Source organism: Oryx dammah, unplaced genomic scaffold, assembly GCF_014754425.2.
Source record: "Oryx dammah isolate SB20612 unplaced genomic scaffold, SCBI_Odam_1.1 HiC_scaffold_33, whole genome shotgun sequence".
Classification (NCBI taxonomy): domain Eukaryota; kingdom Metazoa; phylum Chordata; class Mammalia; order Artiodactyla; family Bovidae; genus Oryx; species Oryx dammah.
This window is the reverse complement of record NW_024070217.1, coordinates 13,217-28,315: the sequence shown is the minus strand read 5'-3', so window position 1 is coordinate 28,315 and position 15,099 is coordinate 13,217. Positions and strand designations below refer to the sequence as shown.

The following is a 15,099-nucleotide window of genomic DNA, read 5'->3' as shown; positions in this document are numbered from 1 at the left end:
CAGATCCAGAGTTGATTATAGATATTCTGGAAATGTGAACACTTATCCATGAATATATTTATAGTGACACTTATAAAATTAGTTGGTATGGTCTGACCCCTCATTATACATCTAATCACTGAGAATAGGGAAACATTCTTATTTAACTTTATGATCCTAATGTAGGTTTAACACATTGAGTGAATAAAGTACATTAAGCTTATAATCAATGTAAAGGTGTTTTTAATTGTTTTATTTGATTTATAGATAAACTGTTCCTCATATCTGAAGTCAGCACCTGTAAGGAATAGATGGAACCAAGAAGCAATGTGACTCACTTTGTCCTCCTAGGCCTCACACAGAATCCAAAGGGGCAGAAAGTCCTTTTTGTTATGTTCTTGTTCTTCTACATTTTGACCATGTTGGGCGACATGCTTATTGTGGTGACTGTAACATTTAGTAAGACCCTGAATTCACCGATGTACTTTTTTCTTGCTAGCTTATCATTTATGGATGTCATTTATTCCTCATCTATTTCTCCCAAACTGATTTCAAGCTTGTTTGTGGGGAAAAATACCATATCCTTCCAATCCTGTATGACCCAGCTCTTTACAGAGCATTTTTTTGGTGGATCAGAGGTCTTCCTTCTGCTGGTGATGGCCTATGACCGCTATGTGGCCATCTGTAAGCCCTTGCATTACTTGGTGATCATGAGGCAATGGGTGTGTGTTGTGCTGCTGGTGGTGTCCTGGGTTGGAGGTTTTCTGCACTCAATTATTCAACTTAGCACTATTTATGGGCTCCCATTCTGTGGCCCCAATATCATTGATCATTTTTTTCTGTGACATGTACCCCTTATTGAAACTCGTCTGTACTGACACCTATGTCATTGGCCTCTTAGTGCTGGCCAACGGGGGACTGATCTGCACTATAGTGTTTCTGCTCTTGCTCGTCTCCTATGGAGTCATCCTGCACTCTCTGAAGAACCTGAGTCAGGAAGGGAGGTGGAAAGCCCTCCAGACCTGTGGTTCCCACATCACTGTGGTTGTCTGCTTCTTTGTTCCCTGTATTTTCATGTATGTGAGACCTGCTAAGACCTTCTCCTTTGACAAATCACTGAGCGTGTTTTACACAGTCATAACCCCCATGCTAAACCCATTAATCTACACTCTGCGAAACTCAGAGATGACAAGTGCCATGAATAAGCTTTGGAGAAGGAACATGGCATTTTATGGTAAAAAAGGGCATCAGCCACCATGAAGGGGGGCCTTTGACATCAGAGACCACTTCCTCGGAATTCAGTAGCTTTCTCACATCTGATGCTGATTTCTTTTTCTTCAAAGAATTGATAATTATAATACAAAAAGTTATACTATAACCATGCAACTGTGCTGTTAATAACATGAATAGTTCCTCTCCATGGTAGAATGTAAGATCTGTAATATTTTGTTATCACTATACCTAGAAAGATGTAAGGCTTGTATTGAAGGAGCCAATATCATGTAACAGATTAGTGAGGAAATTTTATATAGTTACACCGATTTTTAACCAATTTATGCATTTTTTCTTTTTTAATTTTTTCCAGTTAGATTCTTATCTTTTAAGTTATTCTTTTTATTATGCTATTTAAAGTATTTAATGCTAAATACTCTGTGTTCTTTATAAAATTTCAGTTGCCTTATACACAAAACTTTTCATGTAACTCTAATTTTTTTAAACAATTGAAGTGAAATAGATAATAATAAATAGTAAAAATGCAAACCATACAGAATGGGAGAAAGTGTAGAATACATTTCCTATTTCTCTCTCAATATATTTTCTAGTCCACTTCTGCAGTGGCACTCTATTTCTTAAGATCCATCTGGTAATAATCTATGTAAAAGCAATTGTATTTTAATGCATGTATTTTTTTTTTCTGTGTAGGTAAACTTTGTTTTCTCAGTAACAGCTGCGAAGTATTTTCCTAGTAGTCCATATAGATCTAATCCTTAATTTTTCTCATACTACATCAGACTCCTTTATAGAGACATACTGAAATTGTTTCCATTCTTGTTGTTCCTAAACTTTTTCTATGAAAAGTAATTTTGCAATAAAAATATATTTTTGAATGTGTGCAAGTATGAGCTCCTGGAAGTGAAGTTGTTGATATATGTGTTGTGTCTGAATCAATGCTCAAGTAATACATTTATTTAAAATATTGATGGTCATAGCTATTGCCATCTTTGAAGTTGTACAAACAGCTATACTCCTGTCCACAGTCTGTGAGAATATTTTTGTCCACATTCTCAAAATCAGTCCTGATATATATTGATGGCATATGATAATCAGATTAAATTTATTTTAAATTTGGTTTTATAATTTACCACAAATCCTTTTGATATAATTGGGTTTGGACATCTTTTCACTTGTTTGATATAATTTGTATTTTTTTCCCTAGAATTGTCTGTTAATCTCTTTTATCTATTCATTTAATTGTTGATCTTTTCCATGCTGATTTTTACGACATAATTGTCTAATAATATCATATAGGAAATGAATCACCAGTCCAGGTTCGATGTATGATACTGGATGCTTGGGAATGAATGCTTGGGGCTGGTGCACTGGGATGACCCAGAGATGGTACAGAGAGGGAGGAGGGAGGGGGGTTCAGGATGGGGAACACATGTATACCTGTGGCAGATTCATGCTGATGTATGGCAAAACCAATACAATATTGTAAAGTAATTAACCTCCAATTAAAATAAATAAATTTATATTAAAAAAAAGAAATGACACTTTTTGCTATTGTACACATAATTGATATCTTTCTGGCTGGTCACAAAGTAAGGTGTCCTGGAACTGATGTCATTTTGCTGGTTGGTAGAATGGTCAGGCCAGGGTGTCCTGGGTGGTGCTGGCCTGCTGGTGAGTGGGCTGGGATTGACTGGGCTGGCATCAGGGCCCTGGTCTGGTGGGTGGGGCTTTGGCTCAGTGGGTCCTGGGGCTGATGCTTGCCCACTGGTGGGTGAGACCAGGACCTGGGTTTAGGTCTAGCCCACTGGTGGTGGAGGCAAGTGCCAGGGTCCCTGGCTGTGGGGCCAGGGGCCCCAGAACTTGCATTGTTTGAGTGGTTGCAGGTCCCAGAGTGTTCTGGGCTGGTGTCCTTGTTACTACCCAGGGTTCTTGACCTCCTTAATCAATCAATAGAAATTGATTAGAGACCAGACAAGAAATTCAGGCAAGGCTTTGTTGGGGTCCCCGCTGCAGCAGGGAGTAGCAAGGACAAACAACTCCTTAGTGTCTCCTGAGTCTCCTGCATTGCAGGCAGATTCTTTACCACTGAGCCACCGGGAAAGCTCCTATTACCTTAGTTCTTAAACTTATTTTTAAAATTGTGGTCAAATATACATAACAAAATTTTAAATTTTAATCATATTAAAGTGGCATTAATTCACCCTGTTATGCAAACAAAATCACTGTCTATCATCAGCAGAGCATTTCCAGCTTTCCAACCTGAAATTCCACAGCTATTAAATAAAATTTCCCATTTCCACTCAGTGAGCCCCAGGCAATCACCATTCTACTTTCTGTGAACTTGACTACTTTAAGTGCCTCATGTACAGTGGAATCATTTATTTATTTATTTATTTTTGATTGCCTTTTTTCACTCAGTGTAATATCCTTTCCCCATTAAATGCTGTTGGCACCCTTGTTGAAAATTATCTAAGCACATATAAAAGGTTTATTTTTAGACTGTCTTAATTCCATTAGTTTGTTGTCTGTCTTTACTCCAAAACTGGTGCTGTGACTACCATTGTTTTGCATAATGTTGTAGAATGAGGAAATATTAGACTGAACATTTTCTCTTTCCTTTTCAAGATTGTCTTGGAAAAAATTGGAGTCCTTGAGATTCCATATAAGTCTTGGCAAGAATTTTTCTATTTCTGCCAAAAACATTTTTGGGGTTTTGATAAGGATTGCACTGAATCTGTAGGTCACTTACAGTCATAGTAACATCTTAATGCTCTTAAATAACCCAATTCATAACATTTTTTCCATATGTGGGTGTGTGTTCTCTGAGTAACATTTTGCAGTTTTCCGTTTACAAGATTTTTGTCTCTTTGGTTATGTTTTTCTTAACTATTTTATTCTTTTTTTTTGAAAATGAAAAATGTCTTTTATTTTTTTAATCTAAATTTATTTATTTTAGTTGGAGGCTAATTACCTTACAATATTATATTGGTATTTTATTCTTTATGACGTGCTTGTAGGTGGAATTATTTTTTTTATTTCTCCTGGTTGTTCATGATGGTATAGATATTCAACACCATTTCATATAAAATCTCAACAAATTGGAAATAAAAGGAGTGTACCTTGACATAATAAAGTTCATATATTTACAGATCACAGCTAACATCATCCTCAACTTTGAAAGATTGAAAACTTCCCCATTAAAATATGGATGAAGAGGGCACACTCTCTGAGCCCTTTTTAACATAGTATTGCCATAAAAATTCTTGTGAAAATTTTAGAGTTTTCTAAGTATAGCTCCTGTCAACACTGAGAGTAAGATAATTTTATTAATTATCTCACTTTTAAAATTTAGTTTTACTTTCTGTAATAGTGCTTCTTTATTTAAAAACTTTTTATTTTATACTGGTGTATAGCCAGTTAATGAGTGTCCCCAGTGGCTCGGTGGTAAAGAATCCACCTGCAATGCAGGAGACTCAGAACACAAGGGTTCAATTCCTGGGTTAGGAAGGTTCCTTGACTACATGGCACCCACTCTAGTATTCTTGCCTGGATAATGTCATGGACAGAGGAGCCTGGTGGGCTATAGTCCCTGGTTCTTAAGGAACAGGACGTGACTGAAGTGACTGAAAATGAAGGCACAGCCATGAACAATGTTGTGATCGTTTCAGGTGGACAGCAAAGGGACCCAGTCATGGAAACACGTATCCATTCTCCCCAGACTCCTTTCCCATTCAGGCTGCCACATAACACTGAACATGGCTTCCTATACTGTACAGTGGGACCTTGTTGGTTATCTACTTTAAATGAAGTGGTTTGAACACGTAGATCTCAGTCTTCCTAACTATCTCTCCCACATTGTTCTCTGCTGACAACCATGTTTGTTCTCTGCGTCTCTGAATCTGTTCTGCTTTGTTCATTGATATCATTTCTGTAACAGTGCTTCTGATGGTATTCGTTTCTATCCTTTCAATCTCATCTCAAACATATCCTTTAAAGAAAAATCATCTCTGGTTACATTATCCATAGTAGAATTTTCCCTCTTATTTTCTGTCACACTACCCTATTTCTTAACTTATAAGTAGTGAAAAGAATAAAACTACTTTATTAAACTGTTTCTTTTTTGTAATTTTTATTTTTACTTTATTTTGCTTTACAATACTGTATTGGTTTTGCCATACATTGACATGGATCAGCCACGGGTGTACATGAGTTCCCAATCCTGAACCCCCCTCCCACCTCCCATCCCATATGTCTTAATCATAAATAAATAACATCCATGCAGGAGAAAAATTATGCATGATTTTCTGACCGATTTTAGAAATTGCTGGGCCCTCACTCAACGTACAATTGCTGGCATAACACAGGTGTCCTAACCTTTATTTATTTATTTAAAATATAAATTTATTTATTTTGATTGGAGGTTAATTCCTTTAAAAATTAATAATTGGATAAATAATTAGCTGTTATCTCTAAAATGCTAACACATTTAGTTGTGTTTTCTGATATAATTTTATATCTCTAAGAAAATTTTAAGCTGAGAATAAGTTCAGTTAAGTTCAGTCATTCAGTCATGTCCAACTCATTGCTACCCCATGGACTATATAGCAATCCAGCCTTCCTTGTCCATCAGCATATCCCAAAGCTCACTCAAATTCATGTCCATTAAGTCGGTGATGCCATTCAACCATCTCATCCTCTGTTGTCCTCTCCTCCCACCTTCAATATTTCCCAGCATCAGGGTCATTTCAAATGAGCCAGTTCTTCACATCACGTGGCCAAAATATTGGAGCTTCAGCCTCAGTCCTGCCAATTAATATTCACGACTCATTTCCTTTAGAATGGACTGGATTTCCATGCAGTGCAAGGAAATCTCAAGAGTCTTCTCCAACACCACAGTTCAAAGGCATCAGTTCTTCTGCGCTCAGCTCTTTATAGCCCAACTCTCACATCCATACATGACTACTGGAAAAGCCAACACTTTGACTAGATGGACCTTTGTCTGCAAAGTAATGTCTTTGCTTTTTAATATGCTGTCTAGGTTGGCAATAGTTTTTCTTCCAAGGAGCAAGTGTCTTTTGATTTCATGGCTGTAGTCACCATCTGCAGTGATTTTGGAGCCCAAGAAAATAAAGTCTGTCATTGTTTCCATTGTTTCCCAATATATTTGCCATGAAGTGATGTGACTGAATGCCATGACCTTTGTTTTCTGAATGTTGAGCTATAGCCAGCCTTTTCCCTTTTCTCTTTCTCTATCATCAAGAGGCTCTTTAGTTCTTTGCTTTCTGCCATAAAGGTGGTGTCATCTACATATCTGAGGTTATTGATATTTCTCCTGGCGATCTTGATTCCAGCTTGTGCTTCATCCAGTCCAGCATTTCACATGGTGTACTCTGCATTTCAGTTAAATAAACAGAGTGACAATATACAGCCTTGACTCAGTCCTTTTGCAATTTGATCCAGTTCATTGTTCTATGTTCAGTTCTGACTGTTACTTCTTGACCTGCCTACAGATTTCTAAGGAGACCCGTAAGATGGTCTGGTATTCCCATCTGTTAAGAATTTCCCACAGTTTGTTGTGATCCACACAGTCAAAGGCTTTGGCATGGTCAATAAAGCAGAAGTAGATGTTTTTCTGGAACTCTCTTGCTATTTTGGTGATTCAGCACATGTTGGCAATTTGATCTCTTGTTCCTCTGCCTTTCCTAAATCCAGTTTGAACATCTGGAAGTTCTCAGTTCACATACTGTTGAAGCCTGGCCTGGGTAATTTTGAGCATGGCTTTGCTAGCATGTGAGATGAGTGGATTGGGTGGTAGTTTGAATATTCTTTGGCATTGCCTTTCTCTGGGATTGGAATGAAAACTGACCTTTTCCAGTCCTGTGGCAACTGCTGAGTTGTGCAAATAGCTGGCATATGAGTGCAGCACTTTAACAGAATCAGCTTTTTGGATTTGAAATAGCTGGAATTCCATCACCTCCACTAGCTTTGTTCATAGTGATGCTTTCTAAGGCCCATTTGACTTCGCATTCCAGGATATCTGGCTCTAGGAGAGTGATCACAAAACCATCGCGATTATCTGGGTCATGAAGATCGTTTTTGTATAGTTCTGTGTATTCTTGCCACCTCTTCTTCATATCTTCCAACTCTGTTAGGTCCATGCCATTTCTGTCCTTTATTGTGCCCATCTTTGCATGAAATACTCCCTTAGTATCTCTACTTTTCTTGAAGAGATCTCTAGTCTTTCCCATTCTATTGCTTTCCTCTATTTCTTTGCACTGATCACCGAAGAAGACTTTCTTATCTCTCCTTGCTATCCTTTGGAACTCTGCATTCAAATAGGTATATCTTTCCTTTTCTCCTTTGCTTTTAGCTGCTCTTCTTTACTCAGTTATTTGTAAGTCCTCCTTAGACAACCATTTTGCCTTTTTTTTTGCATTTCTTTTCCTTGGGGATGGTCTTGATCACTGCCTCCTGTACAGTGTCATGAATCTCTGTCTATAATTCTTCAGGCACTCTATCAGATCTAATCCTTTGAATCTATTTGTCATGTCCACTGTATAATCATAAGGGATTTGATTTAGGTCGTAACTGAATTATCCTGTGGTTTCCCTCCCTTCTTCTATTTAAGAAGTTTTAAAATTAAAATTAAAATTTAATTTAAATTTAAAATTTAAGAATTTTTTTGTGTGTGTGCTCTGTACAGTCAGCAAAGCAAGGCTGGAAGCTTACTGTGGCTCCGATCATGAACTACTTATTGCCAAGCTGAGAATATTGAGTAGTAAATAAAAGAATGGAAAATCTTCCTCTGCCAGGTGCAGGAAATATATAACAAATAAGTTCACTGGGACAAAATGATTGGATTGATTTATTCTTGATTGGCAGTAGGCTCATAAAGCTATTTTTCCACATTGCACCATTATGATATTTAATATGAAGTTTGGTCTAATAATATCTTTACCTATAGATGTTCTTTAACAACTTTGTGGAAAATTCCAGTGTATTAATTAAAGCAAGAATCAGTCTTGGACACATTCCAATTCCAAGACTCCATGATAAATTCAGCTGGAAGGGATGAAATATTCTGTAATATCACCCTTAACAGGGAGAAGATGCTATCCACTTAGTGACTGTCATACGTTTTTCATGAGGTCATTTCTTACACTTAAAGCATGACAAAAAAATCACAGCAGTCTTTCGAAATCTGAAGTCAACTAGTCTGTCTATGTTAACGTGAGTGTGAAAAGAGCTAAACATTCAAACGCTATTTTTCATTTTGATGTTAGTAGGAAATAAGTTGTAAAAAACTTCCCTAGGAAAAGGCTAGTTGATAGATATCTATGTTTTCTATGAATATGGAGGATTAGCTGGTCATTTTGATACATTTCCTGATGTGATAAACTATTTTTTTCTGTGTGCCATGGAACTCCTTTCAAATAATCTATATTTTGTATAAAAATGAACTTCTGAATAATCAGAAGACTTAGTGCAGAAAAAGGACAGATTGCCAAATGAAATAAACTCAAGTAATAAGGCAGCACTTGGACTCTGTCATCAAACTGGATGAAAAACAATATCAAGTGTTTATGAATAACTTCAAATCATCCTTAGATTCTGATCAAACCTCCACAAGATAAGACTAACAGAAAATAATGAGAACCAGGCTTACAGCTGTATGACTTTCTTTATGTAAGAAACTAAATTACTTTGAAGTCAAACAAATGTAGATTCAATTCTAGATATATCACTTAGAAATGTGTGATTTTGGGAAAATAAATGATGTTCTGAGTATTAGATGCTTCAATTATAAAATGGCAATTGCATTTCTTATTATTGTAAATATTAAATATGATACATTAGACTATGAGTGCATGATTGGAATATACTGTAGCAGTTTTTAGCAATAGAGTGATATCATCAGAATAAAACTGAAAAAGACAATTTGAGCTGCTTTAGGAGGACTAATTTTTGGAGAATAAACACAAGAAAACTTGGTAGGAGGGTACTGCAGCAGACCAGGAAAAAATTAAGAAGGGAATGAAAAATTAGTGATATATTTTGAAAGTAGAGAAAACAGGATTTAATAAAGTTTTATGAGAGTATCAAGTGCAGAGGGCTGCAATTTTTTTGTCAAGACAATAAGCATGGAAAATGATAATATTTAATGAGATAAATAGGGAATGCCTCTTTAAATTTTGTATAGGAACTGCTTATGTTTTTCATGGAAAATTTAAAAGCTAGTTTTATAAATACTAAATTGCCAATCAACTGGATGTCAAAAACTAGAGATGTTGCATATATAAATTTGAAAATTAAGGGAGAGAGGTGGGCTGGAGACACAAAATTAGATTGCTGCAGCATTTATTGGTCAGGAAAAGGGAAATATCCACCTGAAGACCTAAGATGTATCACTGAGGTCTGAGACAATTCAAGACAGGGATCTTCTATTCATAGTTTGGTCTACTCACATTGATTATGCAAATTACCTTAAGAGGTGTTACACATTTGTGACTTTATAAATGGTGCTCCTTTTCATGGAATTCTCTTCCCATCTTTTTTTATTCTCTCATTTAAAAAAAAAAGACTCAGCTGAAGCATTGACTCCTTTGGGAAGTCTCTGATTCTAGTTTGATATACACCTGTACTGTGTGAATATTCATGAGATGGCTGGGATTGCCTGATGCCTTATTGTGTGTCACATCACCGAGGGTAGGGTTCTATGGCTTTTTCAAGCTGGTAATTAGAATGTCCTTGACATATTGGACCCAAAATGTACACCATTCACTTTCTTCTCTTGAATGGATAAATTAAACAATTAAACATTTAATTCCCCCCCCCCACCTTGTTTTATAGGTAAACTGCTTCTAATACACAAACTCAGCTCTTGTAAGAACTAGATGGAACCAAGAGCAATGTATCTTAGGTTGTCCTCTTGGGCCTCACAAAGAATCCAAAGGAGCAAAAAGTCCTTTTTGTTATGTTTCTGGTCTTTTACATTTTGACTGTACTGGGCAACTTTCTCATTATCATTACTGTAACTGTCAGTAAGACCCTGAACTCACCGATGCACTTTTTTCTTGCTAGCTTATCACTTATGGATGTCACTTATTCTTCTTCAACTATGCCCAGATTGATTTCAGACTTATTCTTTGGCGGAAAAAATCATATCCTTTGAATCTTGCATGGCCCAGCTGTTTGCAGAGCACCTTTTGCTGGCTCAGGGGTCTTCCTTCTGCTGGTGATGGCCTATGACCGCTATGTGGCCATCTGTAAGCCCTTGCATTACTTGGTGATCATGAGGCAATGGGTGTGTGTTGTGCTGCTGGTGGTGTCCTGGGTTGGAGGTCTTCTGCACTCAATTATTCAACTTAGCACTATTTATGGGCTCCCATTCTGTGGCCCCAATATCATTGATCATTTTTTCTGTGACATGTACCCCTTATTGAAACTCATCTGTACTGACACCTATGTTATTGGCCTCTTAGTGCTGGCCAACGGGGGACTGATCTGCACTATAGTGTTTCTGCTGTTGCTCGTCTCCTATGGAGTCATCCTGCACTCTCTGAAGAACCTGAGTCAGGAAGGGAGGTGGAAAGCCCTCCAGACCTGTGGTTCCCACATCACTGTGGTTGTCTGCTTTTTTGTTCCCTGTATTTTCATAAATGCAAGACCTGCTAAGACCTTCCCCACTGACAAATCTGTGAATGTGTGCTATACATTCATAACCCCCATGCTGAACCCGTTTGTCTACAGTCTAAGAAATTCTGAGTTGACTAATGCTATGAAGAAGCTCTGGAAAAGGAACATCGTATCTCAGTTAATAAGTGTATCACCCAACATGAAGGGAGTCATTTGACATCGGGGTTAATTTACTTAGAATGCAAAAATCATTTTAAAATTTGATTATGATTTTCCTTTCTTCAGAGACTTTGTGATAATTATGTGAATGTTTGCATTTAATACAGCTATGCTATTGTTAACAGTTTACCTCCCTACTAGGATATAAGGTCTATAATTACTTGTTTATTACTGTACTTAGAAAGAGGTAATGCCTATATATCTAGGAATTAGTAATATATATTAAAAAATAGAGACATCACTTTGCCAACAGAAGTCCATAGGTCAATGCATAGTTTTTCCAATAGTCATATATGGATGTGAGACGTGGGCCATACAGAAGGCTGAACACCGAATAATTGATGCTTTTATTTATCTATTTTATTTTTTAAAAAAATTTATTTATTTTAATTGGAGGTTAATTACTTACAATATTGTATTGGTAGAATTGATGCTTTTAAATTGTGGTGCTGTAGAAGACTCTTGAGAGTCCTTTGAAATGCAAGGAGGTCATACTAGTCAATCCTAAGAGAAATCAACCCTGACTATTCATTGGAATGACTGATGCTGAAGCTGAAGCTCCAATACTTTGGCCACCTGATGGGAAGAGTTGACTCATTGGAAAACTCCCTGACGCTGGGAAAGATTGAGCACAGGTGGAGAAGGGGGCAACAGAGGATGAGATGGCTGGATGGCATCACCAACTCAATGGCCATGAATTTGAGCAAAGTCTGGGAGACAGTGAAAGACAAGGAAGCTTGGTGCACTGCAGTCCATGGGTTCATGAAGAGCTGGATATAACTAAATATCAAGAACAGTAATTTAAAATGAATTAAGAAATTATTATGAGTTTTACTGATTTTTAGCTTTATATATAGTTAACTTTTAAACTTTTTATATAGAATTTTAACTATTATATAGTCACCCTGAAATTTAATCAATTCATGTATTTATCTTTTTTACTCTCTTTCAGAGATAGGATACTTTTTATATAGATTCATGTCATTTAATTGGAACATTTTTATGTATACAATTTTATATATTTAATTCTATATAAGTTGCTTTTTTTTTTACTATATTTAAGTTGCACTATTCACAGAATGTTTAACTTAATGCTTTAACTTTATAAGAAAAGTTGAAATCAAAAAAAGAGATTAATAAATAGTATAAAGGAAAACCAAGTAAACTGGGATGCAATGTCAAATAAACTTCCTATTTTTCTCTCAGTATTTTCTAGTCCTCATGCTCAGAATTTAGCCCTAAATTTCTTTCTTAATTGATGGCTTAACGGGTGGCTCAGTCAGTAAAGAACCTGCCTGCAACACAGGAGACCTGGTTTTGATCCCTGATTCAAGAAGATCTCTTGGAGAAGGAAATGGCAACCCACTCCAGTATTCTTGCTTTGGAAGTCACATGGACAGAGGACGCTGGTGGATTGTAGTTCATGGGGTTGCACAGAGTCAGATAAGACAGTGACTAAACCACTACCACCAACAATCTTTGAAACACGACATATTAGCCAGTGTATATTTGCTTCTTTCTATGTATATAACACTTGCTTCGGTATCTGACATATGAAAAATATTTCTATTATCAATCCATAATATCTCTTCACTTTTCTTAAGCTACACAATACTCTGTATAGATTGATACTAAAATCGACATGTCCATTCCTCTTCATTTGGTTCCTAAACGTCTGTTATGAGAAATAATTTTCCAATAAATATGCTTTTGAATTGTGCAGTTATGAGTTCCTAGGCATAGAATTTTTGATATGATATTTCAATCAATGTTCAGGTAGTATATTCATTTAAAATGTTGATATTGATAGTTATTGCTAACCTACCATTCTTGAGGCTAGTGTAACAGCTATAGTCCTTTCCACAGTCTGTGAGAATTCTTTTGACCACATTGTCAATGACCAGTCCCTGAAAGGTATTTATGACATCTTGTTAATGTTATTTTTATATTTTAACCACCACCTTTTTCATGTAATTGAGTTTGGGCATCTTTCCACATACTTAATTTAGCTGTATTTATTTTCTTCCTGATTATATATATATATATTTATAAATAAATAAATAAATATATATATATATTATATTTATTTATTTATATTTATATATATATATTTATTTATATATATGTATTATATATGTATATATATAAAACCTATTTTTTGTTTTTATTTTTATGAGATACTAAAATTTGATATCTTTTACATAATATATATATTTAACATTTTCTGGTTATATGCTTTTAATGTTTTATCCTATGTAGAGTGCTTTTTCCTTGTAGTTTATTTTATGTTTTATATTCAATTTTTAGAATTTTTTGTATCTTCTTTAGGAAGAATTTTCCCAGTTCACTTGTACCAAACGTTCTTCAATTAATTTTTAGGATTTAAGTTTTAAAGCATTTGTGATATCTTATATATTATATTTGGAGAAGGAAATGGCAACCCACCCCAGTACTCTTGCTCGGAAAATCCCATGGACGGAGGAGCCGGGTAGGCTATAGTCCAAGGGGTCTGCCCTAGTGGCTCAGTGGTTAAAGCATTTGCCTGCAATGCCAGAGATCTGGGTTCGATCCTGGATTTAAAACACCTGATTCATCTTGAATTAACTTTGTTATAGGAATGAAATAGTGATGAAGTGTTAATTGTTTCTCTAAATTTTAGAATTTTTAAAAATATATTCACAAAATTATCTTATTGCCATTGATTTGAAATTTTGACTATGACTATTATATCCTGAAGTCCCAATTTACCAATTTGAGATTATTGTTTTTCACTGATCTCTTTATTTGTGTGCAGGTTGACACAAAACTGCTATGATATATAACATATTTCAACATGTGAAGAGACTGGGTGAGTGAAAGTCTCTCAGTCCTGTCCAACTCTTTGTGACCCCATGGACTGTAGCCTACCACGCTCCTCTATCCATGGGATTTTCCAGGCAAGAATATTGGAGGGGATTGCCATTTCCTTCTCCAGAGGACCTTCTCGACCCAGGGATCGAGACTAACTGTCCATTATTACCATTAGCTTTCAGAAGTTTGCCTAGGGTGGTATATTTATAATTCAAAATTATTACAACTAAAATAATAAATTGAATATATTAGGTAAATAATGTAGTTTAAGTTAAAATAAGTTTAGATTAGCCACAAAACAATGTTGTTATTATTTTTAATAAAATACACTTTAAGAAGGTTAGTTTAAGAGGAGTTTATATATTTAGAGTATGAAAAAACTGTTGTTCAGGTAAGAATCAGTTCAGTTCAGTCACTAAGTCGTGTCCAACTCTTTGCGACCCCATGAATTGCAGCATGCCAGGCCTACTTGTGCATCACCAACTCCCGGAGTTCACTCAGACTCATGTCCATCGAGTCAGTGATGCCATCCAGCCATCAATCTTCTGTCGTCCCCTTCTCCTCCTGTCCCCAATCCCTCCCAGCATCAGGGTCTTTTCCAATGAGTCAACTCTTCACATGAGGTGGCCAAAGTACTGGTTTCAGCTTTAGCATCAGTCCTTCCAAAGAAATCCCAGGGCTGATCTCCTTTAGAATGGACTGGTTGTATCTCCTTGCAGTCCAAGGGACTCTCAAGAGTCTTCTCCAACACCACAGTTCAAAAGCATCAATTCTTTGGTGCTCAGCCTTCTTCACAGTCCAACTCTCACATCCATACATGACTACTGGAAAAACCATAGCCTTGACTAGACGGACCTTAGTCGGCAAAGTAATGTCTCTGCTTTTGAATATGCTATCTAGGTTGGTCATAACTTTTCTTTCAAAGAGTAAGCGTCTTTTAATTTCATGGCTGCAATCACCATCTGTGGTGATTTTGGAGCCAAAAAAAAAAATAAAGTCTGACACTGTTTCCACTGTTTCCCCATCTATTTCCCATGAAGAGATGGGACCAGATGCCATGATCTTCATTTTCTGAATGTTGAGCTTTCAGCCAACTTTTTCACTCTCCTCTTTCACGTTCATCAAGAGGCTTTTTAGCTCCTCTTCACTTTCTGCCATAAGGGTGGTGTCATCTGCATATCT

The 15,099-nt window shown here is 36.3% G+C and overlaps 1 protein-coding gene and 1 pseudogene across 1 annotated transcript; both read left to right on the top strand.

Moving 5' to 3' along the window:
- The first annotated feature begins 287 nt into the window (after positions 1-287).
- LOC120859149 (olfactory receptor 4A47-like) lies at positions 288-1,239 on the top strand. The gene is given in 2 exon segments (XM_040235365.1): positions 288-812; positions 814-1,239. Coding segments are annotated over 2 exon segments (948 nt in total). The 5' UTR covers positions 288-290.
- A 1,508-nt stretch (positions 1,240-2,747) lies between these two features.
- Positions 2,748-11,065, top strand: LOC120859148 (annotated as a pseudogene).
- The last annotated feature ends 4,034 nt before the right edge of the window (positions 11,066-15,099 follow it).